This window comes from Bombina bombina, chromosome 4, assembly GCF_027579735.1.
Source record: "Bombina bombina isolate aBomBom1 chromosome 4, aBomBom1.pri, whole genome shotgun sequence".
Lineage (NCBI taxonomy): Eukaryota > Metazoa > Chordata > Amphibia > Anura > Bombinatoridae > Bombina > Bombina bombina.
The window spans coordinates 880,246,145-880,273,797 of record NC_069502.1 but is presented as its reverse complement, the minus strand read 5'-3'; the positions used below and the strand labels follow the sequence as shown (position 1 = coordinate 880,273,797).

Here is a 27,653-nt window from a genome sequence, read left to right as displayed (position 1 = left end):
GAGTGAGATCGTCCGCAAATAACGCCAAATTCTGGAGCGAGTCATGCATCAAGAGGCCCTGGATCTGATTATCCTTCCTAATTTCCTCTGCCAGCTGCTCTATAACAAGTGCAAATAGGAGCGGGGACAGGGGACACCCCTGTCTGGTTCCATTGCTTATTCGAATTCTAGGGGAACAAAAACCGAGTCCCTTGACCACCGCAGTCGGGGAAGTATATAATGCCTCAACCGCTTTACAAAAGGAGTGCAGGATTCCAAAAACTCTCAGGGTTTCAAACATATACTCCCATCTCACCCTATCGAACGCCTTTTCAGCATCCAACGACAGGGTGAGAAGGGGCAGTCCCATATCATACGCTTCCATAAAGATGTTCAGTAATCTGCGGGTATTGTCAGTACCCTGCCTTCCCTGGACAAATCCCACCTGGTCCAAGTGAATTATAGAGGGTAAATGTCGTCCCAGCCTAGCCGCAAGAATTTTTGCGTAGATCTTAACATCCACGTTAATTAGGGAGATAGGTCGATAGCTCCCACACTCCGTAGGGTCCTTCCCCTCTTTAGGAATGGTCAAGATATTAGCTTCCAAGAATTCTTTAAGAAGGCTACCTCCCTTAGCTACTCCACTATACAGTCGGAGAAGCAACAGGGATTACAGTGGGGCAAGAGTTCGGTAGAATAATGCTGTGAAGCCATCCGGGCCCGGGGCTTTATGAGACTTTAGGGCTAGGATAGCTGCTTTTACTTCCTCAAGAGTAAAAGGGCTCTCCAAATCGTCAACGGAGTCCTTGCTTAAGGTCGGTAGTTGCAAATTCACTAGGAACCGCCTCACCATCTCTCTACTTGGTATCGGCCTGTTGGGACTATTATCTAGGCCATATAGGGAAGCATAGTATTCCGCAAACGCCTTACCTATCTACTTGGGTGAGCGTACTATTCCCTGAGTCGATTTAATAACAGAGATCCTGCTTTGCACAGCTCGGTTTCTAAGCTTGCAAGCTAATAGTCTATCTGCCTTATTCCCTTTGTAGTAATAGAGCTGCTTAAGCCTGAATAGATTAGTCTGCACTTTTATTAGCTCCCGTTTGTTGATTTCAGTTCTAATGGAACCCACCTGAGAAGCAAGGGCAAGGTCAGGAGTTCTTTTGTTTGCTAGCTCCAGTTGTCTAAGATCTGCATATAACTTAGCAAGGGAAACCCTATTATTCGCCTTCCATTGGGCACTTTTTTTTAAGAAGTGGCCTCTTAGATAAGCTTTGAGGGCGGCCCACACTACTTTAAGGCTCGTATCGCTCATGTTATTGAGTCTCAAAAAGTAAAGTATAATTTCTGTCCGTTGAGGAACCTCAATTTCAGCTAGATATTTATCTGGGAGTTTCCAGAATGACCTACAGTCAGGGGGTTGTAGAAGCAAGAAGTTAGCACTAACCGAGTCATGGTCAGACCAAGGACAAAGTCTAATTTGCGGTGTATTAAATTTGTCAAGAGCCCAGGAGTCACATAATAGATAATCTATCCGTGCATAGGAGTTGTGTGGTTTTGAGTGGTGTGTATAGTCTAGTTCAGTCGGGGCTAAGCACCTCCATATATCAAACAATCCATACTGGAACATAAGCTTACAAAAAGCGTTGGATTGCGTAGTTACATTACGGTCAATTGGGTGTGTTTCCATTGCTTTTTGTCTAGTACTGGATCCCACACTAGATTCAAATCCCCTCCTATCAGCACATGACCCCTCTTAAGTTCATCTAGTCTATTCAAAAACTTCCATAAAAAGGGGATTTGTTTCGTGTTGGGAGTATAGATGGAAGCCAGCGTGCAAAGAATCCCATTTAGGGTGCAAATCATGACGAGATATCTACCCTCTGGGTCCCGCTCCACATGGTCGTTCCTGCAGGAAACATCTCTATGTATCAAGATGGCTACACCCCTCTTTTTTCTCGTAAAAGAGGCCGTTTCACAGATCGGGTAGAAAGGCGAGCCTCGGGGTTGTCTAGATTCTCTCTCCCAATGAGTCTCCTGTAAAAATACCAAGTGTAGTCTATGTGCGAGCAAATAATTGTATAGGAGACTCCATTTAGTGGGGGAGTTAAGCCCCTGAGCATTCAGGGTGGCTACCACCACAGGGGCCATATGTCTAAGGAACCACTGTGTCCAGGAGGACACTACTTCTGGGTGGGGAGCTAGGGCGCAGGGGGAGTAGCAACAGATAAGAGGGAGGCTGAGTGGGCAAGCGGGGAGGAGTTGTTAGGGGTAAAGGGAGGAAGGGATGCAAGTGAGTACTATAGTTTCGTGTTGGGGGGGTTTCCCCCTAGGCCCAACTGCCCGTTGTAGCTTAACAAATACAAAAGTGTATAATAAACACTATCACGATGAGTGGTCTCTCTAATGTTGTTGAGAGAACACAACTATATAAGTGTGGGGGGGGGGAAGAGAACGGCATAAGAAGCCTAGCCCCAGTCAGCAATTCTGAAATGCGCTATAGTTTACCTCTTTATACATAGGATCCTATAACATTTTGTCTTATATTAGGCAATAAGTTCACATCTTCCCCATCAATTCTACTCAGATGTCTAATGGTTAAACCAAATCCTCCACCTCTGAATACGGATTAGATTAAGAAAATGGCAATCTAAAGGAGTGATTTAGCGTCCCACTGACACAGGGGAGAGCAAGTGAAGATACCCGATATGGTCTACTCTTGATAAAATCCCCACATGAGCTGTCTTGACCTATACATTTGTGTAGGGGGTGAGGTTAATTCCATATCATATGCATCTGGAGGTTCTCTCTTGTCAACATGAGCCTACTTTAAACATTCAACACAATAGGAAGGTATCATCAAACAGTCTAATTAAACATAACAACAATATTGGATGACCACTCCCTCGGTGTACCCTTTATAGGTGGTTTGGTTATGACGCACCGCAGAGTGCATTAATAATGGTAAACTAGATGGTTTTATGTTGCTAGTGGCCAGTTACTATTACAGTTACACTAATTGTGAAGAGGGCTACCGGTAATGAAAGAGGAAAGGACAGTTGTAGTAGTCCTCAATCTAGTGAGCTCTCTAATGGTTAAGGCACTATAATCAAAGTAAAGACATATACTTATAGGGATGTTGAGCAGACCACCTCTCAAATACTATTCTCAAACGGTATGGCTTCTGTCTGTTTTAATTACTCTTTATGAATCCACTGGACCTCCGATTAACTTAAATTGTTGCATGAAACCATAGGGGGTGGTCATCAGATAACAGCATAATGACAGGAAGATATATGAACTCTATCATCGCTTTTTATCAAGGCGAGAACCTAAACAAGACAATAACATTTAAATATCAATGTATAGAGGGAAACTCAGGGAGGAAAGAACAAAAACAGAAAGAAAGAGAAAAAGAGAGAAAGGAGTAACGAATAAAAATATGCATGAAGAACACATTAAGTAAACTGGAACAGTCTCACCCATCTTCCTGTACGCATGGTACAGAGGGATCAGTCTCTCAGAGTAAGAGTTGTCTCTCAACCTGTAGTCCAAAATAGGGAGAGACAACCAACAGTCCACTGCTCAATATCTCAGCTACTAGAGTCTTGCACAGGAAAGTTCTTATCTTGTAGCAACGAGTTTGTCCTCTGGTTGCTTCTGGATCTCTGGGGAAGGGGACGCCACTCTGGGGCAGAAGCCCTCAGACCCTCCTCAGCCTCTACCCTATGTCTGGTCTCAGTTGAATCTTGCGGTAGTAGTCCCCATCTTTGCAGTAACTCTCAAGCTTTTTGTGAAGAAGATACGAACTGTTGTCCTTCTTTGTTGATGTACAGCTTAACAGGGAACCCCCATCTATACTTTATGGCTTTGTCCCTCAGAACCTTGGTGAAGGGCTGGTAATGTCGACGTAGCTGGAGGGTGTGTGGGGAAAGGTCCTGATAGATCTGTATCTCGGCATACTGCTCTGGGAGTGTCTTATCACCTGCCAAAGTCTTCAGTAATCTTTCACGAAGGGTATAATAATGTAGCCGGGATATAACATCTCTGGGTCTGTCTCTTTCGGCTGCTCGTGGTCTCACGGCTCTGTGTGCTCTATTTATTAACATTTCTTTCTCAATTCCAGAGCCTAGGATGTTAACAAACATTTCCTGCAGGTATTTTTCTAGATCCTGAGGGAGGACAGTTTCAGGAATACCTTTTACTCTAATATTATTGCGGCGGGTTCTATCCTCCAGGCCTGCCAGTTTAACTTCTAGGTCTGTAATTTGTTCCGCCAGCCCTTGTGAGTAGCTGAGCAAGTTGGAATGATCAACCATCAAGTCTTCTTGCTTGCACTCCAGAGCATCAGTCCTCTCTCCAATTGTCGCTATATCTCTCTTCAGGTCCGCATGGCCCTTTTCAAATTTTTTGGAGAGGGAGTCATGATATGTAGCTAAGAGCAATTTGATAGAGTCCATCAAATTATTATCGGCAGCTGTGTCTTTATGTGGCAGACGTCCAGTAGATTGTTAATGCCGCTCTAATATGTGTTTCATTGAGGCTACTTGTATCTGAGGCCTCGTCCTCTGAGCCAGTTTGTTGGCTGGAAGTAGGTTGGCTGAAATTATCGACCACTGTTCTTTTTGGGGTAGTGTGAGGCTTTTGTTTTCTCTTAAATGTTTGGGGCATTTTGTGTTTCGGCATATGCAACGACATATGAGTAAAAATATAGCACTATGAAGAAAACCTTTATTTAGCTGACTGAGGCTTTGGCACTATGATACCATTCACATATTCATAGCCAATTTATGCCCAGATCAAAATTAGAGTTGTAGCAAGTTTCCGTCTGGGTCACTCTTTTTTAGAGAGCCATATATCTATAGCTTTGTTTACTATCCTATCCAGGATCACCAATGCTTAGGCTAACCAAACTAAGGAGTTTTGTGTTAAGCCTTGCCACAAGTAGATCTTTGCCCAGACACTAGATCCCCCCTCTAGGGAGTTGCCCCCTAAGGGCGATTTGGGAGCAGGAATGGGGGTATGACCAGCAGGCAATCAGGGCCGGCAGGAAAGGGAGAGGAGAGACCAGTACTGCAGTTCAATCTAAAAGGGTAAGGCAGAAGGCCCAAGCTTAATATAAAGTAAACTCTGTGAATATCCCAGGGTATCAGGTACAGTGTCTCCGGAAGAAGAGCGGAGCAATGTAGGATCAGATCACCTCTTCCTCAGCTGACTGAGATGTAAAATAGTCTGGTTATGTCAGTCTGGGGTCCCTGAGGTCTTATCAGTTAGGAGCCTTTTCTGACCATCCCCTGAGATGGCACACACCCAACACCGGAGCGGAGCCCGACCCTCCGATGTGAAAGTTTTATGAGGAAGCCAATGTGAGGTTGAGCTGGGTCTAAAGTAACTCTCTTAGGGTATAGAGAGGCCCCATGTCTGCTGCGGTCTGATGTGGATAAGCTCCGGGATGGCCTCACTCTCTACTAGGTTTTTCCCTCAATTATGCAGTGCCTGATGTGCTACAAGCAGTATCTCTTACTGGGTGGTGTCCCCAACTCCAGTTGTGTCAACACGACAGGCCCGTGTGGTGCACAGCACTCTCTCTCTCCTCTATATATATTGGAGGTGGTGCTTCAGAGCAGGATCCGTGAGTCTGGACCAGGTCTCTCCTATCTCCCTACCTCTCAGGAGCTGACGATGTCAACAAGAGATGTGGGGATGCAGCCTGTTCTTTGTTCCCCGGAATCCAAGATGGCCACCGTTCACGCCCTTAGTAGAAGCTCCAGGCGCCCTGTAGGTTGATGATGCGTATCGGGAGCGGGCTCGGCATATAGGGGATCCTCACAGTTCCCTAATTCTGGGTAAGTCCTCTAATGAGATGTCGTCCCAGAGGGATCTGGGGGAGAGGCAAGTCGCCTCGGTGAGAGGTGAGTCCCAGGGGTCCAAGGTGGCAAAATCTTGGTAGCCCACCGGGCTAGTATCCGCAATCAGGTTCTGCGAATGTTTAGTTAGCTATGACTCCGGAGTGTGTTCCCAGTCTTCCGGGGCTAACAGGGCTTAGTTCCTCAGAGTGCAAGGACAGAGGTGGGCGTCGTTACGCCAGGCTCCCGTAGATCGCACAAAGTCACTGCTAGCAGACACCCTTTAGCAAGCACTAGTCTGGCCCTTGTCTAGTAAGGGTAGTATCTCCTAAGGAAGTAAAATTGACTCACTTTTATGCCAAACGGTGGTGTTTAAGTCCCCATTTTGGTATATTTCATGCCACCATTTCACCACTAAATGCAATCAATCAAAAAAAAAAAAAAAAAAATGGTACAAACTTTGGGTTTCTCAGAGAAATTATTTACATACTGCTTGTGCAATCATGGCACAAATGTTTGTAAAAGTTTCTCTGGGATCCCCTTTGTTCAGAAATAGCAGACATATATGGCTTTGCCATTGCTTTTTGGTAATTAGAAGGCCGTTAATTGCAGCTGCGCACCACACTTCTATTATTCCCGGCAGTGAAGGGGTTAATTAGGTAGCGTAAAAAGGTTAATTTTAGCTTAAGTGTAGAGATTAGCCTCCCACCTGACACTTCCCACCCTCTGATCCCTCCTAAACAGCTCTTATCCCTCCCCCGCCCCTCAATGGTAACCCCCATCTTAGGTACTGGCAGACAGTCTGTCAGTATGGAAATATGTTTTTGTTTTGTTTTTTAATAAAATATTTTTTTATTATTTTTTATATTTTCTGCAGTGTAGGATTCCCCCCTTACCCCCCAAACAGATCTCTAAACCTCCCCCTCTATTACCCACCATCTTAGGTACTGGCAGCTGTCTGCCAATACCTATAAACTGCCTTTTTAACAAAATACATATTTTCTGTAGCGTGGTGTGTCCCCCATACCCGCGATTTTTAGTTGGGGTCCCCCACACCCCCTTTTCTGTAGTGTAGCTGCCCCATCCCTCCCTGTCCCTTTATTTTTTTTTCTTTAGCGTAGGGCACTGCCGCATTCCCCTGCTGGGCCCCCCCGCCCATACCTACCGCCGGCACCAACAGAAGATCATTACGGTGACAGAGCACCGATCGAGCCTGGCTCCATATGCGGCAGATGCCTGAAGCTTCAGCTCTTGGCTGTAACTTAACAGTCGGGAGTGCTGGAGATTCCTGAAGCAAAGACGTATATATACGTCTTGCAGTATGATAGGCAAGTACTGCAAGACGTATATATACATACTAAGTTTCAAGAAGCTCATTAAATAGAAGATTGTTTGGAGTGGAATAGATCTGCTCAAGGACCTAAGAGTGAGGAGGGAGAGGCAAGCATTAAAAATGAAAAATAATGTTATTGTTTTAGTTAAATAATCATTATTTTTCTCCTTCCAATAAAGTACAGGTGAAAAGTTGATCAAATATGAATGATTAAGCAATTAAACTGGAGAAAGTTCACCTCCAAATAATTTCATTAATTTTAATGATCTATCTATATATGCATATCTAATGATATCTAACCAAATCAGTAGTGGTATGATATAACAGGAAAAAAGTGTCTGAAAACATATTAATCTAAAAATGAAAAACATGATTTAAATCGATTTAAATTGCTCTCACTGACTAGTGATTTAAATTATAATTTAACCCTATTTGATTTCTATGGAAATGACAATCACTTTCAAGATCATATTAAAATGTATAAATGTTTTATAAACAACCTAATTTTTGTGTGGGAAGGAGATTAGATTAGCAACTGAAAGAAAGAGGCTTCTCTAATAGGAGTATTAAAGATGCTAGATATAAAGTATTAAACATGGATCGAAAAGAACTGATAAAAGATAGATCTAAAAAGAAAAATAATATGGCATCTAAGAATAAAAAGAATAATGACGTTACCTTTGTCACACAATACTCAATATGTAATATTATTTGGAAACACTTTCCTATCTTGGCAACAGAAGAAAGCTTAAAGGGACACTAAACCCATATTTTTTTCTTTCATGATAGAGATAGAGCATGGTATTTTAAGCAACATTCTAATTTACTCCTATTATCAATTTTTTCTTCGTTCTCTAGGTATCTTTATTTGAAAAAGCAGGAATGAAAGCTTAGGAGCCGGCCCATTTTAGGTTCAGCACCTGGGTAGCGCCTGCTGATTGGTGGCTAAATGTAGCCAACAATCAGTGTGCTGCCTCAATGAGGCATAGAATATTACATAGCCTCTGTTATGTTCATGTTGTTATAGTTAAGAAATCATATATTTTTATGCTATTGTTCTCAAAGTTTCCCTGTGTTTGTTCTGTACTGCCATCTACTGACACTTTTTGGTAATGTTCCTGTTTTCTAGAATGTCTTACCCTCTGACCTTACTATGCATTTCCTTTCTCCAACATTGGTGTGTCCGGTCCACGGCGTCATCCTTACTTGTGGGATATTCTCTTCCCCAACAGGAAATGGCAAAGAGTCCCAGCAAAGCTGGTCACATGATCCCTCCTAGGCTCCGCCCACCCCAGTCATTCTCTTTGCCGTTGCACAGGCAACATCTCCACGGAGATGGTTAAGAGTTTTTTTGGTGTTTAAATTTGGTGTGCAATACTTTTAATGCTTTAAGACACTGGTGAAATTTTGGTGAATTTTGAACAATTCCTTCATACTTTTTCACATATTCAGTAATAAAGTGTTTTCAGTTTGAAATTTAAAGTGACAGTAACGGTTTTATTTTAAAACGTTTTTTGTGCTTTGTTGACAAGTTTAAGCCTGTTTAACATGTCTGTACCATCAAATAAGCTATGTTCTATATGTATGAAAGCCAATGTGTCTCCCCATTTAAATTTATGTGATAATTGTGCCATAGTGTCCAAACAAAGTAAGGACAGTAATGCCACAGATAATGATATTGCCCAAGATGATTCCTCAAATGAGGGGAGTAAACATGATACTATATCATCCCCTACTGTGTCTACACCAGTTATGCCCACACAGGAGGCCCCTAGTACATCTAGTGCGCCAATACTTATTACCATGCAACAATTAACGGCTGTAATGGATAACTCTATAGCAAATCTTTTATCCAAAATGCCTACTTATCAGAGAAAGCGCGATTGCTCTGTTTTAAACACTGAAGAGCAAGAGGACGCTGATGATAATTGTTCTGTCATACCCTCACACCAATCTGAAGGGGCCATGAGGGAGGTTTTGTCTGAGGGAGAAATTTCAGATTCAGGAAAGATTTCTCATCAAGATGAACCTGATGTTGTGACATTTAAATTTAAATTAGAACATCTCCGCGCACTGCTTAAGGAGGTATTATCTACTCTGGATGATTGTGACAATTTGGTCATTCCAGAGAAGTTATGTAAGATGGACAAGTTCCTAGAGGTTCCGGTGCCCCCCGACGCTTTTCCTATACCCAAGCGGGTGGCGGACATAGTAAATAAAGAGTGGGAAAGGCCCGGCATACCTTTTGTCCCCCCCCCCCTATATTTAAGAAATTATTTCCTATAGTCGACCTCAGAAAGGACTTATGGCAGACAGTCCCCAAGGTCGAGGGGGCGGTTTCTACTCTAAACAAACGCACCACTATTCCTATCGAAGATAGTTGTGCTTTCAAAGATCCTATGGATAAAAAATTAGAGGGTTTGCTTAAAAAGATTTTTGTTCAGCAAGGTTACCTTCTACAACCAATTTCATGCATTGTTCCTGTCACTACGGCAGCGTGTTTCTGGTTCGAGGAACTAGAAAAGTCGCTCAATAAAGAATCTTCGTATGAGGAGGTTATGGACAGAGTTCAAGCACTTAAATTGGCTAACTCTTTTATTTTAGATGCCGCTTTGCAATTAGCGGCGAAAAATTCAGGGTTTGCTATCTTGGCGCGCAGAGCGCTTTGGCTAAAGTCTTGGTCAGCGGATGTGTCTTCCAAGACAAAATTGCTTAACATTCCTTTCAAGGGTAAAACATTATTTGGACCTGATTTGAAAGAGATTATTTCAGACATCACTGGGGGAAAGGGCCACGCCCTCCCACAGGATAGGTCTTTTAAGGCTAAAAATAAGCCTAATTTTCGTCCCTTTCGCAGAAACGGACCAGCCTCTAATTCTTCATCCTCTAAGCAAGAGGGTAATACTTCACAACCCAAACCAGCCTGGAAACCAATGCAAGGCTGGAACAAGGGTAAGCAGGCCAAGAAGCCTACCACTGCTACCAAAACAGCATGAAGGGATAGCCCCCGATCCGGGACCGGATCTGGTGGGGGGCAGACTTTCTCTCTTTGCTCAGGCTTGGGCAAGAGATGTTCAGGATCCTTGGGCGCTAGAAATAGTTTCTCAAGGTTATCTCCTGGAATTCAAGGAACTACCCCCAAGGGGAAGGTTCCACAGGTCTCAATTATCTTCAAACCAAATAAAAAGACAGGCATTCTTACATTGTGTAGAAGACCTGTTAAGAATGGGAGTGATTCATCCTGTTCCAATAAGAGAACAAGGGATGGGTTTTTATTCCAACCTGTTCATAGTTCCCAAAAAAGAGGGAACATTCAGACCAATTTTGGATCTCAAGATCCTAAACAAATTTCTCAGGGTACCATCGTTCAAAATGGAAACTATTCGAACGATCCTACCTACTATCCAGGAAAATCAATTTATGACTACCGTGGATTTAAAGGATGCGTACCTACATATTCCTATCCACAAGGAACATCATCAGTTCCTAAGGTTCGCTTTTCTGGACAAGCATTACCAGTTTGTGGCACTTCCATTCGGATTAGCCACTGCTCCAAGGATTTTCACAAAGGTACTAGGGTCCCTTCTAGCGGTTCTAAGACCAAGGGGCATTGCAGTAGTACCTTACTTGGACGACATCCTGATTCAAGCGTCGTCTCTGTCAAAAGCAAAGGCTCATACGGACATCGTCCTAGCCTTTCTCAGATCTCACGGATGGAAGGTGAACAAAGAAAAAAGTTCTCTGTCCCCGTTAACAAGAGTTCCCTTCTTGGGAACAATAATAGATTCCTTAGAAATGAGGATTTTTCTGACAGAGGTCAGAAAATCAAAAATTCTAAGCTCTTGTCAAGTACTTCATTCTGTTCTTCGTCCTTCCATAGCGCAGTGCATGGAAGTAATAGGATTGATGGTTGCAACAATGGACATAGTTCCTTTTGCACAAATTCATCTAAGACCATTACAACTGTGCATGCTCAGACAGTGGAATGGGGATTATACAGACTTGTCTCCGACGATTCAAGTAGATCAAAAGACCAGAGATTCACTCCGTTGGTGGCTGACCCTGGACAATCTGTCACAGGGAATGAGCTTCCGCAGACCAGAGTGGGTCATTGTCACGACCGACGCCAGCCTGGTGGGCTGGGGCGCGGTCTGGGAACCCCTGAAAGCTCAGGGTCTATGGTCTCGGGAAGAATCTCTTCTCCCGATAAACATTCTGGAACTGAGAGCAATATTCAATGCTCTCAAAGCTTGGCCTCAACTAGCAAAGGCCAAATTCATAAGGTTTCAATCAGACAACATGACGACTGTTGCATATATCAATCATCAGGGGGGAACAAGGAGTTCCCTGGCGATGGAAGAAGTGACCAAAATAATTCAATGGGCGGAGGATCACTCCTGCCACTTGTCTGCGATCCACATCCCAGGAGTGGAAAATTGGGAAGCGGATTTTCTGAGTCGTCAGACATTCCATCCGGGGGAGTGGGAACTCCATCCGGAAATCTTTGCCCAAATAACTCAATTATGGGGCATTCCAGAGATGGATCTGATGGCGTCTCGTCAGAACTTCAAGGTTCCTTGCTACGGGTCCAGATCCAGGGATCCCAAGGCGACTCTAGTAGATGCACTAGTAGCACCTTGGACCTTCAACCTAGCTTATGTATTCCCACAGTTTCCTCTCATTCCCAGGCTGGTAGCCAGGATCAATCAGGAGAGGGCTTCGGTGATCTTGATAGCTCCTGCGTGGCCACGCAGGACTTGGTATGCAGACCTGGTGAATATGTCATCGGCTCCACCATGGAAGCTACCTTTGAGACAGGACCTTCTTGTTCAAGGTCCATTCGAACATCCGAATCTGGTTTCCCTCCAGCTGACGGCTTGGAGATTGAACGCTTGATTTTATCAAAGCGTGGGTTTTCAGATTCTGTAATAGATACTCTGATTCAGGCTAGAAAGCCTGTAACTAGAAAAATTTACCATAAAATATGGAAAAAATATATCTGTTGGTGTGAATCCAAAGGATTGCCATGGAACAAGATAAAGATTCCTAAGATTCTATCCTTTCTACAAGAAGGTTTGGAGAAAGGATTATCTGCAAGCTCTCTAAAGGGACAGATTTCTGCTTTATCTGTCTTACTACACAAACGACTGGCAGCTATGCCAGATGTTCAAGCATTTGTTCAGGCTCTGGTTAGGATCAAGCCTGTTTACAGACCTTTGACTCCTCCCTGGAGTTTAAATCTAGTTCTTTCAGTTCTTCAAGGGGTTCCGTTTGAACCCTTACATTCCGTAGATATTAAGTTACTATCTTGGAAAGTTTTGTTTTTGGTTGCAATCTCTTCTGCTAGAAGAGTTTCAGAGTTATCTGCTCTGCAGTGTTCTCCTACTTATCTGGTGTTCCATGCAGATAAGGTGGTTTTGCGTACTAAGCCTGGTTTTCTTCCTAAAGTTGTTTCTAACAAAAATATTAACCAGGAGATAGTTGTACCTTCTTTGTGTCCGAATCCAGTTTCAAAGAAGGAGCGTTTGTTACACAATTTGGACGTTGTCCGTGCTCTAAAATTCTATTTAGAGGCTACTAAAGATTTCAGACAAACATCATCCTTGTTTGTCGTTTATTCTGGTAAAAGGAGAGGTCAAAAAGCGACTTCCACCTCTCTTTCCTTTTGGCTTAAAAACATTATCCGTTTGGCTTATGAGACTGCCGGACGGCAGCCTCCTGAACGAATCACAGCTCACTCCACTAGGGCGGTGGCTTCCACATGGGCCTTCAAGAACGAGGCTTCTGTTGACCAGATATGTAAGGCAGCGACTTGGTCTTCACTGCACACTTTTGCCAAATTTTACAAATTTGATACTTTTGCTTCTTCGGAGGCTATTTTTGGGAGAAAGGTTTTGCAAGCCGTGGTGCCTTCCATTTAGGTGACCTGATTTGCTCCCTCCCTTCATCCGTGTCCTAAAGCTTTGGTATTGGTAAGGATGACGCCGTGGACCGGACACACCAATGTTGGAGAAAACAGAATTTATGCTTACCTGATAAATTGCTTTCTCCAACGGTGTGTCCGGTCCACGGCCCGCCCTGGTTTTTTAATCAGGTCTGATGAATTATTTTCTCTAACTACAGTCACCACGGTATCATATGGTTTCTCCTATATATATTTCCTCCTGTCCGTCGGTCGAATGACTGGGGTGGGCGGAGCCTAGGAGGGATCATGTGACCAGCTTTGCTGGGACTCTTTGCCATTTCCTGTTGGGGAAGAGAATATCCCACAAGTAAGGATGACGCCGTGGACCGGACACACCGTTGGAGAAAGCAATTTATCAGGTAAGCATAAATTCTGTTTTTTGTGTATTACTCCGCCCTTGTAGTTTTATGATGTTTTCCTGTGTCATGGCTGCAGCTAACAGCCTCATGTAACAAGCACTCATGTTAATACATTGCAAGCTACGATCAGTATCATCTTTTGACCGCAAAATACTTTAACCATTCATTCATCTGCTGTATTCATTATCTGCTGTAACCTGATATTCAGAATAAAGCATCTTTGTGGATTGACAGGTATTGGTGAGTTCAGCTATCTGACAAAGATTGTCTGCAGTGATTGTATCTTCTTATACAGGCCAGGCATAGAGGTCTCAGCAAGGGATAGATCATTATTACAACTATCTGAGTCAGAATAGTCAAAATATGTATAGAATTCCTACAACCTGCTATGTATATGTGTGTGTTTAATCAGCAATCAAGCTCAGGGTCATCCGCCATCTTGTGAAAGCACATGTCGCACAAGTTTACTGCGCTTCATCTGAATGTTGAAAACTGTTTCTCTGCATTGAACTGTTACCCCACCTGTCTAAGCTGCTGTTTGCCTTCTTAAAGAGACAGTACCATTTTTTGCAAAACTTTAAAAAATGTCTAGACAAGGCTCTGAGCACTCTTTTATAGCCGAACCTACGCAGATACATCATGCCTCTGAACCCACAGACATACAGGGAGCAGATCCTGCAGATATTGCTGAACAGAGTGTAAGGCCCAAACGTACAATAAAACCGACACATAAACTCAGAGAAAACTATGAATTCACTAGAGATGAGTACTCCAGCAATCTGTCAGACCTATGGGACAGAATTTCACAATGCATGTCAGTTTTGTCACACTATAATGATCAACCAGCCAAATTGAGAGACTCTATAGATCACCTATCTGCTGCATATGAACGCTACCAGCGGCTGTCTGCAAAATACACAGCCTTCTTACAGGACTTTAATATAGAGGACTCTTCAGCAGAACTGACTAGGACTGATGCACTGGACCAACATAGAGATCTCTTAGTGCAAATGGCTAAAGAAAAGGCAGAGTTCCGCATTGCTCAACTGCAGGAGACCAGATCTCATAGATCCACATCAACTAAGCTCACTGCACGTTCTTCTAGATCCTCTCGCTCCAGAAGTTCAACATTAAGCGACAAGCTAATAGAGGCCCGTGCTGATGCAGAATCAAAAAAAGTGCAAAGCTCCTTTATCAGAACGGAAGCAGAAATGGAAGCCCAAAGCAAAGCACAGAGGGCTGCCCAGGAAGCACAAATGGCTACCCTGCAAGCAGAAATGGAAGCACAAAGCAAAGCACAAATGGCTGCCCAGGAAGCACAAAGCAAAGCTCAAAGGGCTGCCCGGGAAGCACAAATGGCTGCCCAGCAAGCAAATGTGGATTCCCAAATAAAGGTTTTGCAAATGGAAAAGAAAGAAGCAGCAGCCCTAGCAAGGCTGAAAGTCCTTGAACAAGCAATGGGAGAAAGTACTAATTCAGATTACCATATCCCAGCAGATCTGGAAGACCCAGTTGAACGCACTAGTAAATACGTGCTAAAGCATAATATTTGCAACGATACAGAGTCATCTCCTGTGCCTACTACTAACACCATCGTTCTCAATCTCAACACAGAGACCTCTCAGCACCAAATGCCTGAGCCTCTTCAAATCCACAACACAAGTGCATCTAAGCAGCAAACCGCATCACCTCCCGCTGACAATAAGGTGACTTCCAGTGACAAGCCGCAGCTCAAGCCACAGCTAGCAGAAGCCTTAGAGACTACACCACAGTTGAATGCTCTTGCAACATCATTTTATCCTGGTAAACTTCACCCCTCTTCACCAAAGAACTTTCACACCCAAGGGGTTCCTCAAGTTACTTTGGCACCAAAGAGTGAGAAATCAGACTTGACTGACTTTGCTAGATACATGATACGCCGTGAGCTCATTAACACAAGCCTCTCAAGGTTTGACGACTGTCCAGAGAGCTACAGGGCCTGGAGATCAACCTTCAAGGCTGCTACCGCTGATCTCGACCTTACAACCAAGGAGGAACTTGATTTGCTCATAAAGTGGCTGGGGCCGGAATCTGCAGATCGTGTTAAAAGACTGAGAACAGTACATGTTGACCACCCAGATGCAGGCCTTGTTGCTGCATGGGCAAGACTTGAGCAAGCCTATGGTAGCTCTGAAGCCATAGAAAGCGCTCTGTTCAAGAGACTGCAAAACTACCCAAAAATAGGAAACAAAGACTATCGCAAGCTCCAAGAATTAAGTGACCTCCTCATGGAGCTAGAGTTGGCAAAGACAGACCCACGTCTACCTGGACTAAGCTTTCTGGACACTGCTCATGGTGTCAATCCTGTGGTGTCTAAACTGCCATATAACCTGCAAGAGAAATGGGCACAACAGGGCTCAAGATACAAAAGAGACTATAACGTATCCTTTCCTCCATTTTCATACTTTTGCAGGTACATCAGCGACCAAGCCTGGATGAGAAACGATCCCAACTTCAGCTTCTGCGAACCCAACTTGCCTGCTTCATCATCCTTACCAACATCATCAAGGTATGATAACACGGCAGCTAAACGTAGAGACTTTAATAGAGCAATATCTGTTAAAAGGACAGACATCTCATCACCCGTATCCTCTCCTGCAAACCAGAGTGACTCAGGCGAGAGAGATGAAGACCCTAATCGTCAGTGCCCTATTCACAGGAAGCCTCACCCTCTTAAGAAATGTCGTGGGCTTAGGGCAAAGACTTTACAAGAGCGCAGGGAGATTCTCCAGAAACTTGGAGTATGCTATAGGTGTTGTGCTTCTTATGGTCACTTTGATAAAGACTGTAAAGATGTTATAAAGTGCACAGAATGCAGTAGCGACAGACACGTTACAGCTATGCATCCTACTCCACTTCCAGACAACCCACAGCAGCTAACTGACTCCACCCCTGTCGCAATTCATGGCGGGGAGCAACAAAGTCGTGCTCTAGTCACAGCGAGTGTTTCCTCTGCATGTACAGAAGTCTGTGGAGAAGGCTTAGACTACAAATGCTGTGCCAAGGTATGTCTAGTCGAGATTTACCCACAGGATCAACCTGAGAAAGTTGCTAGAATGTATGCTATAATAGATGAACAGAGCAACAGATCCCTGGTTAAGCCTAAATTCTTTGAGATCTTCGGCATAGAGGGTAATGCAACACCGTATACTCTCAGAACCTGTTCTGGTCGTGTAGAGGCCTTTGGCAGAAGGGCCAATGGATTCATGGTCTCTCATATAAAAGGAAATGAAGGCATACCCCTACCAACATTAGTCGAGTGTGACCAGATACCAGGCGAAAGGGAAGAGATTCCTACTCCAGACGCTGCCTATCACCATGCTCACTTAAGGCACCTTGTTGATGAGATTCCGGCAATGGACATGAATGCAGAAATCTTGGTCCTGCTAGGAAGAGACATTCTCAGAGTACATAAAGTACGTGAGCAGTGCGATGGACCAGATGATGCCCCTTATGCACAAAGACTTGATCTAGGCTGGGTGATAGTGGGCGATGTATGCTTGAATAGCATGCGTACGTCATCTGAGATCCACTCCTTCAAAACTTACATATTAGGAAATGGACGTGCATCCCACTTCAAACAGTGCTCTCATCATTATGAGATAAGGGATAAGCCTCCTGACATCATCCAAATACCCGATGTTACTCCTATACTTTGTGACGACAATCTGGGTACCACAGTGTTTTGTTCTACAAGTGATGACAACAAAATAGCCTTGTCAGTTGAAGACAGAGAATTCATCAAAATAATGGACAAAGAATTCTTCAAGGACGCATCTAACAACTGGGTTGCACCATTGCCTTTTCGTGCTGCAAGGGTCAAACTCCCAAACAATCGTGAACAGGCGCTATCCAGATTCAACTCACTTCAACGTACACTAAAGAACAGGCCCGAAATGAAGGACCATTTCATTACCTTTATGAAAAGAATCTTTGACAATGATCATGCCGAACCAGCTCCACCACTACAAAAACTCCAAGAGTACTGGTACCTGCCTTTCTTCGGAGTGTATCATCCACGTAAGCCAAAACAAATCAGGGTAGTGTTCGACTCCAGTGCCAAGCATCAAGGCATATCCCTGAATGATGTTCTTCTCACTGGTCCTAACCTAACCAACAACCTTGTAGGTGTACTTATGAGGTTCAGAAGAGAGCCAGTTGCCATAACTGCTGATATTGAACAAATGTTTCATTGCACAAGAAGACCATAGGAACATCCTAAGGTTTCTGTGGTACCGTGACAACAACATGGACAATGAAATGATTGAGTACCGCATGAAGGTACATGTTTTCGGAAATAGCCCTTCACCTGCGGTTGCAACATACAGTTTACGATGAACTGCTCTTGACGGAGAAAAGGAGTATGGTGTGGATGCTCGACACTTCGTTGAGAGAGACTTCTATGTCGACGATGGACTTAAATCTTTACCTGTAGATGGAGAAGCCATAGATCTGCTCCAAAGGACACAAGGTATGCTTTCTGAAGCTAACCTCAGACTACACAAGATTGCTTCAAATAGTGTTGCTGTTATGAAGGCCTTTCAACCTGGCGACCATGCCACAGGGTTTAAAGACTTAAATCTGGGAATGGACATTCCACCTGTACAGAGAAGTCTGGGCATACGGTGGGACTTGTTAAGGGACACCTTTGGCTTTCAAGTCAGCTCTGCAGATAAGCCATTTACCAAACGTGGTGTTCTGTCGGTGGTGAACAGTCTATACGATCCACTGGGATTTGTAGCCCCCATTACCATACAAGGAAAAGCCCTATTGAGACAGCTCTCAGAGACTATTACAGATTGGGATGCTCCACTACCAATAGACAAGCTTTCAAGGTGGGAGTCCTGGAAACATTCTCTACATGCCTTAGATGGAATTTGTATACCACGTTGCTACACTTCAGCTTCCATTGCTACATGTCAGAGAAAAGAGCTTCACATTTTCTCAGATGCGTCTACTGAGGCCATAGCAGCTGTTGCCTACCTCAAGGTAAGAGACTCTTTTAATTAAAAACCCATATAGGTTTTCTGTTTGGGAAAGCTAAGTTAGCTCCTAAGCCTGAACACACAATTCCCAGACTTGAACTTTGTGGGACCGTGCTAGCTGTAGAAATTGCAGATTTCATTCTGCGGGAGCTAGACATTCAGACAGACGACGTCAAGTTCTACACAGATAGCAAAGTTGTTCTGGGCTACATATACAACCAGACTAAACGTTTCTATGTCTATGTCAGCAACCGTGTAGAAAGAATCAGGAAATCATCTAAGCCCAATCAATGGCATTATGTTCCATCTGAAATTAATCCTGCAGATCATGCCACCAGGCCGGTGTCTGCAAGTGTCTTTGCAAATTCTTCTTGGTTAACAGGCCCTGAATTCCTGCTACATCATCCAGAAGAAACCACAGCTGATGTCTTCAGTCTTCTAGAACCTGACAACGATCCAGAGATTCGTCCTGAAGTAAAAACCCTTGTCACCAGAACTGAACAAAGACTCGTCTTGGGCTGTCAACGCTTTGAACGTTTCTCCAAGTGGACAAGGCTTGTACGTACCATTGCAAGGTTAGTCCACATTGCACACTGCTTTCACACAAAGCCCACAGATATTCACTGTCAAGGTTGGCACGTGTGCCAAAGGTTTCTTTCTGCAAAGGATATTGCTGAAAGTGAACTGTTCATAATACGCAGTGTACAACAGGATGTCTTTGGCTCAGAAAGTAAATGTATCCGTGACAAGAGGGGCATTCCAAAAAACAGTCCTATAGCTAACCTGAATCCATTCATTGACGATGATGGCATGTTAAGGGTTGGAGGACGATTAAACAAGGCTAAGTTGGGAGGTCAAGAACAGAATCCTCTCATTATACCCGCTCGCAATCATATCACCACTTCGCTCATACGGCACTACCATGAAGGGGATAAGCACCAAGGTAGACATTTCACAGAGGGTGCCATAAGAGCTACAGGCCTTTGGATTATAGGAGCAAAAAGACAGATCACAGCTACACTGCATAGCTGTGTTCAGTGCCGTAAACTAAGAGGTAAACATCAGCAACAACAAATGTCAGATTTGCCAGCTGACAGGTTAAGTACTGACCCACCTTTCACTCATGTTGGTTTGGATGTCTTCGGACCATGGATGGTAACAGCCCGCAGAACTCGAGGTGGCCAAGCAAATAGCAAACGATGGGCAGTGCTGTTCACTTGCATGAGTGTGCGTGCAGTACACATTGAAGTAATAGAAAATATGGATGCCTCAAGCTTCATAAATGCTCTAAGGCGATTTCTTGCCATCAGAGGACCAGTCAAAACATTAAGATCTGACTGTGGAACTAATTTCGTTGGAGCCTGTCGAGAGCTACATCTCAACTCTAGGCCAATTCAAGACCTTTTAGCTGATAGGGGCTGTACATGGATTTTCAATCCTCCTCATTCTTCCCATATGGGTGGCTCCTGGGAGAGAATGATAGGCATCACACGTAAAATACTGGACTCCATGCTTATGGACTTGAAATCCACAAGACTCACCCATGAGATTCTAACCACCTTCCTGGCAGAAGCATCTGCCATAATCAATTCAAGACCACTTGTTCCAGTTTCTGTAGCTCCAGAGGCCCCAATTCTCCTTTCTCCAGCTACTCTTCTTACCCAGAAGCTTGGGTCTGTTCCTGTAGCACCTGGAGACTTTAAAACAGGAAATCTGTGTTACAATCAGTGGAAGCGAGTACAACACCTTGCCAACTGCTTCTGGAATCGTTGGAAGATGGAGTATCTCTCTACTCTGCAAGGACGCAGGAAATGGCAACGTCTGAACCCTAACATCAAGGTTGGAGATCTTGTTCTCCTCAAGGACCAGCAAGCTGAAAGAATCGAATGGCCCATGGGACTGATTGTAAAGAACATTCCTAGTGATGATGGAAAGGTGCGTAAGGTGGAGGTGAAAGTTGCAAGACAAGGGACTATAAAAACTTTCATCAGACCGATCACAGAACTTATCTTGCTCTTGCCCTTTGGAGACTGAACTTACTTATGTATGCTGTTGGATTCTTCCTGTGACTTCAAGAAGGAAGTATCTTGAACTTTAATTGAAAACAACTTGAAGTTTATATTATTGTTGTTGTTGCATTATATGTATGTTCTCCTTATATCTTTCAGGTCTTCAAGACATCTCTGCAAATTACACTGTTATGCATAACTTCCGTTATGATTTAAATAGTGACATTTATTATGCCAGACGGGGAGTGTGCTGCCTCAATGAGGCATAGAATATTACATAGCCTCTGTTATGTTCATGTTGTTATAGTTAAGAAATCATATATTTTTATGCTATTGTTCTCAAGGTTTCCCTGTGTTTGTTCTGTACTGCCATCTACTGACACTTTTTGGTAATGCTCCTGTTTTCTAGAATGTCTTACCCTCTGACCTTACTATGCATTTCCTTTTTGTGTATTACTCCGCCCTTGTAGTTTTATGATGTTTTCCTGTGTCATGGCTGCAGCTAACAGGCTCATGTAACAAGCACTCATGTTAATACATTGCAAGCTACGATCAGTATCATCTTTTGACCGCAAAATACTTTAACCATTCATTCATCTGCTGTATTCATTATCTGCTGTAACCTGATATTCAGAATAAAGCAACTTTGTGGATTGACAGGTATTGGTGAGTTCAGCTATCTGACAAAGATTGTCTGCAGTGATTGTATCTTCTTATACAGGCCAGGCATAGAGGTCTCAGCAAGGGATAGATCATTATTACAACTATCTGAGTCAGAATAATCAGCAAGAGCTATCCAGGGTGCTGAACCGAAAAACAATTTTTTTTCGCCGAGAAATTAAATCCAAAAATAAAGTCTTTAAAAAAAAAAAAAAAAACTCAATACATATAGGCACCAGTCTCAAATTGAGACAACTACTCTACATGTATTAAATCAAATCCACTCTGATACAGATACATATTATAAAAAGGTGCCCACTGCCTCTTGCACACACCAAGAGTTCCCTCTGCCTCACATACACATAGCCCCGCTCCCCTGTACCTTATATATAGATATATATTATTATTATTATTATTAAAAAGGTACCTCTTGCACATAATATAGAGTTCCCTCTGTCTCACATACACATAGCCCTGCACCCCAGTACCTTATATATAGATATATATTATTATTAAAAGGTACCTCTTGCACATAACAATATAGAGTTCCCTCTGTCTCAAATACACATAGCCCTGCACCCCAGTACCTTATATACAGATATAAGTTATTAATAAAAAGTGCTTTCTGCCTCATGCAAACACCAGTAAAGAGTTCCCTCTGCCTCACATACACACAGCCCCGCTCCCCAGTACTTTACATACAGACAAGGAATATGAATAGACCAGTCCAGTCGCTAAATGCGACCTAAATTTCTTGCAGGCAAGTAAAATTTTGAAGTTACCAGCCCGAACGGCGACCTGACATTTTAAGTGGGACATCAGTAGCAATACATTAAGAAAAGGTTGAGACAGTCCAATAGCCCTCCACATATGAACACACGGGGAAAGGAGGGAAGAAAGGGGAGGTTATTTCTGTCAAAAGCATTCAAACGACCTCCCCTTATCTCCATGGATCTTGATCTCCACCTTGTCAGTTGCTACTTCCCACCGCTAAGGTTGTTTGCGCGGGAAGACATCATGCTAGAGCGGTCAGTGTTTCTTTTCTTTGTGTGTAAATGAAGTATTGGTTAAAGTAACTATATTGTTATAGTAAGCAGCTTGCTCATGTACGTAGTGCTGAAGTACTCCAGTGTCCTCTGTACATGAGCAAGCTGGCTACCATAACAATATAGCGCAGTGCACGATTTTCCTGGACGCTATTGATGCTCCAAAATCTGAGCTTGCCACTTTGGAGAGTACATTCCATCTCCATGCACCCAATCAAATCTGCTAGTGCAGCACTGACAGTCTCTTTAGTAGCTGAAAGGCAGCCGGGCAGACAGTGAAAAAAAAACATTTTTAACATGCTTGTTATGTCACTATTCTCTGTCCAGTTAAATGCAGTACCGCTCACAGTGTGCTATAGGTTGAATGCGGAAGTAATAAAAAAACAAAAAAAAACCTCAATTATATAGAATTGTTTCATTATCCACATAGTCTTTTTACATACACAGTTTCTGGGAAACAAGATCATACTCAGCATGTGCACAAGCTCACAGGGTAAACGTATACAAGTCTGTGGTTGGCTGATGTCTATCACATGATACAAGAAGCTGGAAAATGGGAGAAATCTACTGATTATTTGAAATTCAGAGTAGGTGTTCAATCATTTTCTTTTTATTATGCACTTGTTAATTATGCAATTCTACTGCATAATTAATGGTCCTATAATGCACAGGTCCCACATATTAAGCAGCTTGCAGTGCATACAAATCGGGACCTCTTTCTGCAATGCTTTGTGAGATTACAATAACACTATTTATTTTGCCTTTTTAAATAAAATATATACACACTACATGCAGACACGCACTGGTGACTAACGTTTCTTGCCGGCTGGTAAGTTTTGTAATTTACTTGCCCGATGGGCGAGAGGAGATTTTAGGTTTTTATAGGCCCTGTACAGATATATATTATTATAAAAAGGTGCCCTCTGGTTCTTGCACACAGCAATATAAAGAATTCCCTCTGCCTTACATACTCATAACCCCCTCCCCAGTACCTTATATACGGATATAATATTAAAAAGGTGCCTTCTGCCTCTTGCACACAGCAGTGAGTTTCCTCTGTCTCACATACACACACAGCCCCACTCCCCAGTACTTTACATACAGATATATATTATTATAAAAAGGTGCCCTCTGGTTCTTGCACACAGCAGTGAGTTTCCTCTGTCTCACATACACACAGCCCCACTCCCCAGTACTTTACATACAGATATATATTATTATAAAAAGGTGCCCTCTGGTTCTTGCAAGTTGCACACAGCAGTGAGTTTCCTCTGTCTCACATACACACACAGCCCCACTCCCTAGTACTTTACATACAGATATATATTATTATAAAAAGGTGCCCTCTGGTTCTTGCACACACCAATATAAAGAATTCCCTCTGCCTTACATACTCATAACCCCCTCCCCAGTACCTTATATACGGATATAATATTAAAAAGGTGCCCTCTGCCTCTTGCACACAGCACAGCAGTGAGTTTCCTCTGTCTCACATACACACACAGCCCCACTCCCCAGTACTTTACATACAGATATATATTATTATAAAAAGGTGCCCTCTGGTTCTTGCACACAGCAATATAAAGAGTTCCCTCTGCCTCACCTCACATAGCACTGCTCCATAGTACATTATATACAGATTTATTTTATTATACAAAGGTGCCCATTCTTGCACACACCAATATAGAGTTCTCTCTGACTCACATACACACTGCACAGTACCTTATACACACAGATATATTATTATTATTAAAAAAAAATTGCGATCTGCCTTTTGCACACACCAATTACCTCTACCTCACATACATATAGCCCCACTCCCGAGTACCTTATATAGATATATATACACAGTATTATTATAAAAAGATGCCCTCTGCTCTGCTACTTGCACATACCAATATAAAGAGTTTTCTCTGCCTCAAATACACATAGACCCATCGACAGTACTGTATTCACAGATATATATTATTAAATAATATTAGAAAGAGGCTCTCTCGTGCACCGTCATACACACGTACCTTATAGAGCTATTAACACACGCACGCGCATCCTAAACAAAACGGTAGCAGCTTGTTCCTAGTAACCTAAAAGACCTGTGATGTCGCTTTCCCTTGGGGTCACAGCAATCACGTGATTTATGATATCACATGTCATTTATCTGGATGGGAACTGGATGCTACTGTCTTATCGCCTAAAGGTAAGTTTGAACAAAGGTTCTTTGTGTACTGGTAAAATACCTGTGTATACTGTAAAAAAGAAGGTCTCTGTGAGACTGTGTGTTTATGAGGCAGCAGGAACTGGTGTGTGTGTGTCAGAGCAAAACTTATGAAGGGGCTGTGTGTGTGATGCAGTGGGAACCTCTCTATAATACTGTATATATCTGTATACAGGGCACTGGAGAGTGGGCTGTGTGTGTGAGACAGAGGGAACCTCTCTTTAATATTAAATATCTGTATATAAGGTACTGGGGTGGTGTATGTGTGTGAGATAGAGGGAATCTTCTATAATATTATATATGCATATGTAAGGTACTGGAGAGGGGGCTGTGTGTGTGAGACAGGGAACCTCTCTTTAATATTACATATCTGTATATAAGGTACTGGGGTGGTGTATGTGTGTGAGATAGAGGGAATATTCTATAATATTATATATGCATATGTAAGGTACTGGAGAGGGGGCTGTGTCTATAAGGTAGAGGGTCGGAGGGAACCTCTCTATAATACTATATATCTGTATATAGGTTACCAGAGAGGGTACGCTTTATATAATGCTGTGTGTGAGGCAGAGGGAATCTGTCTTTAATATTATATATCTGTATTTATGGTACTGGAGAGGGGGATGTGTGTGTAAGGCAGAGGGAACCAATTTTGACACATGCTCTCAAAAAGGTTCACCCCTGATATATATATTGGTCCATTGAAGAAAAAAACAAAACATAATTTGTGTGGGTTACTCACGCACATTAAATAATTGAAATAAATACAAAGATGTAGAAATGGTTAGAATAGCTTTAGCACAGGGTGTCAAATGGCTCAGAAATAAAAGGGTTAAATATCTGTAGTGACATAAAATATGTATTGTTAGAACACTTATTTTGTTTATTAATTTATGTATTTATTGACTTATTTATGTTTTGATAATCACTGTTTTCTGTGGCTTAATCTGTTCTATTCACTTTAATCCCTTTGTTTCCAAGCACAGTGATTCCTGAATCATGGTCTGTGTATGATGCTTAGATACAAATGTTGCTCATTAATAATTCACAGCATTTCTTCAGATTACAATGAACTGTATGTGAAACCCTCTCTCTCTGTCTCTCTCTGTATTTAGGCTCCTGTTACTGTGAAGATCACGTACAATACATGTCAGTGCTTATGCCAGTAAAGGAGAAACATTATAAGAATATATCTGACAAATTCAGTTGTGCTGAACAAGACAATGCCTGAGAAGACCGAAAACCAAACTTTAGATCTTCCTGATGCACACAGAGGTAAGCAGGACATCAGATCCATGTCATCTGGTTTTGTCATCAGAATGGGACAATATTTACAGTAACCAACCACAAACCTCAGTGATCTTATCACACATAGGAAAGGGCCAAATACCTTATTTTTTTTTATTAATTAACCTGTAATTTGTGTCTCAGAGATAATTCTGTCTGCATTGTCAGTCTAGAAACTAGTTAATATTTAGTCCATACATTTTTTTTCTCCAGTTTTTGGTTACACAATTTGAACAGCACCAACATGTAAAATGTCCATTCTTAGACTTAGAAACAGAATTAAGTACTCTTACTGCAGACATCAACATTAGCCCTTATTAATTTATTTTTCAAGTATTTTGGTCTCTTAAGGTATCAAAAACAAATACAAATTTTAGATCTCATGGTTACAGCTCTGAAAATAGTGCTAGTGTTTTTAAATGTCATGTTTTTATTAATTAGTCAGTAATATTGTGACACAAGCATAAGTCTAAAAACAATCACTTGAAGTCCTGGAGCTGCAGTTAAACACTTAATCTTTTATTAATCCATTAAAAGCATACATGAAGACATCAAAAACGAAAACATGCCCTTAGTGTCTTAAGCTTACGCGTTTCGGCTGGTGTGCCGTACTCATAGCTCTCTGACCACCTTCTCACTAATGGGCTATTTAAGAGGTGTAAAAACAATTGATTCGCTAAGGCTCATGCTCTGATTTTTTTAACTGTTTAGTTGCTGAACAATTTAAACTAACAAACAAGTATACTACTTTGTCCTGAATTTAAGTAACATTGTACTTGCAGTATATAGTTAACATGTATCCACTAAACAGGATTCACTGACATATTAAATAAATGACAATAAAACAATTTTAACAGAAAGCCAAACAAATTAATATGGTACCTGTCACATAACCATTTGCGTATATATAGATACTTAATAATGCAAAGGAAATTGTATGTATAGGTAGGTAGACTTATATTACTTAATAATATATGATATTTTGTTTTGATATTCCTTCCCTTTGCCTTATTCACACTTAAGGGTCAAAGGTATAAATATCAATTTTTTACAAACATCATACTCTTCATTACCTTTGTAGCCTGTTACTAATTATTTCTATTGCTCACCATGACCGCTGTTCTCCTAAATGATTTATATATAATGCTCATCAGAATAATAGGCTAAATCCTGATTATCCTATTACTATCTAATTTAAAATATTGAAACTTACATCAAAAAATAAGTACCAGATATCTACTCCCAAAATTTAATGAGTTTAGACTTATGTGTTTGAATTAAACGTTCAGACCAGAGATTCCAAAAAATGAAAAATGTAAAATTAATTTATTCAATAATTGGACATTTCTGAACGTAAATTCTAGCCTGAAAAACTAGGTAACAATATTGAAATCATATGTCTAGAAAAACTTGTAATTGTCCCCTATCATGTCACTAATTCATTCCAAGACTTAACTCCAAAAATTTATAAGATCATATGACGAATTAAGACCCTTCGGGTATCTGGTCTGGAGGTGAAAAATCCAGAACACCTCTCTTTTTGCTAGCGCCTGGTCTCTATCACCCCCTCTCTTTCTGGTGTTGACTATTTCACCTGTCTATTATGTACCGATTTAAAATGCTGTACCATGGGGGTGGTCAGATCTCCACTCTTTATGTCTGAAAGGTGTTCCCTAATACGTTCACGGGTCTCACGTGTCGTCATACCTACCTACTGTAGGTGACAGTCCTCACACCCTGCCAAGTAGATAGTATATTTACTTCTACAATTCATGCACCTGTTATGTCTATAGGTTTTGTTAGTCACTTCACTCTTGAAGCCCTCACCTGTTCTGACATGTTCACATGCCTTACAGGAATTGTTGTGACACCTATACACCCCTTTAAAACGTAACCAAGAGCTCTGATCGTCCCTTTGAGATTCTTTAAG

The 27,653-nt window shown here is 42.2% G+C and overlaps 2 protein-coding genes across 3 annotated transcripts in view; one reads left to right on the top strand and one right to left on the bottom strand.

The window, feature by feature from the left end:
• The window catches only part of LOC128657416 (oocyte zinc finger protein XlCOF7.1-like), a 114,765-nt gene extending 90,483 nt beyond the window's left edge, over positions 1-24,282 (bottom strand). For both annotated transcript variants that reach the window (XM_053711758.1, XM_053711759.1), the window contains exon 1: positions 24,240-24,282. The gene's annotated coding sequence lies outside the window, so the exon portion shown is untranslated. The remainder of the gene's footprint in view (positions 1-24,239) is intronic.
• A 97-nt stretch (positions 24,283-24,379) lies between these two features.
• The window catches only part of LOC128655680 (oocyte zinc finger protein XlCOF6.1-like), a 79,621-nt gene continuing 76,347 nt past the window's right edge, over positions 24,380-27,653 (top strand). Inside the window, exons 1-2 of the mRNA XM_053709262.1 lie at positions 24,380-24,418; positions 25,552-25,711. Of these exons, the coding sequence (XP_053565237.1) occupies positions 25,660-25,711 (52 nt within the window). The 5' untranslated portion in view covers positions 24,380-24,418; positions 25,552-25,659. The remainder of the gene's footprint in view (positions 24,419-25,551; positions 25,712-27,653) is intronic.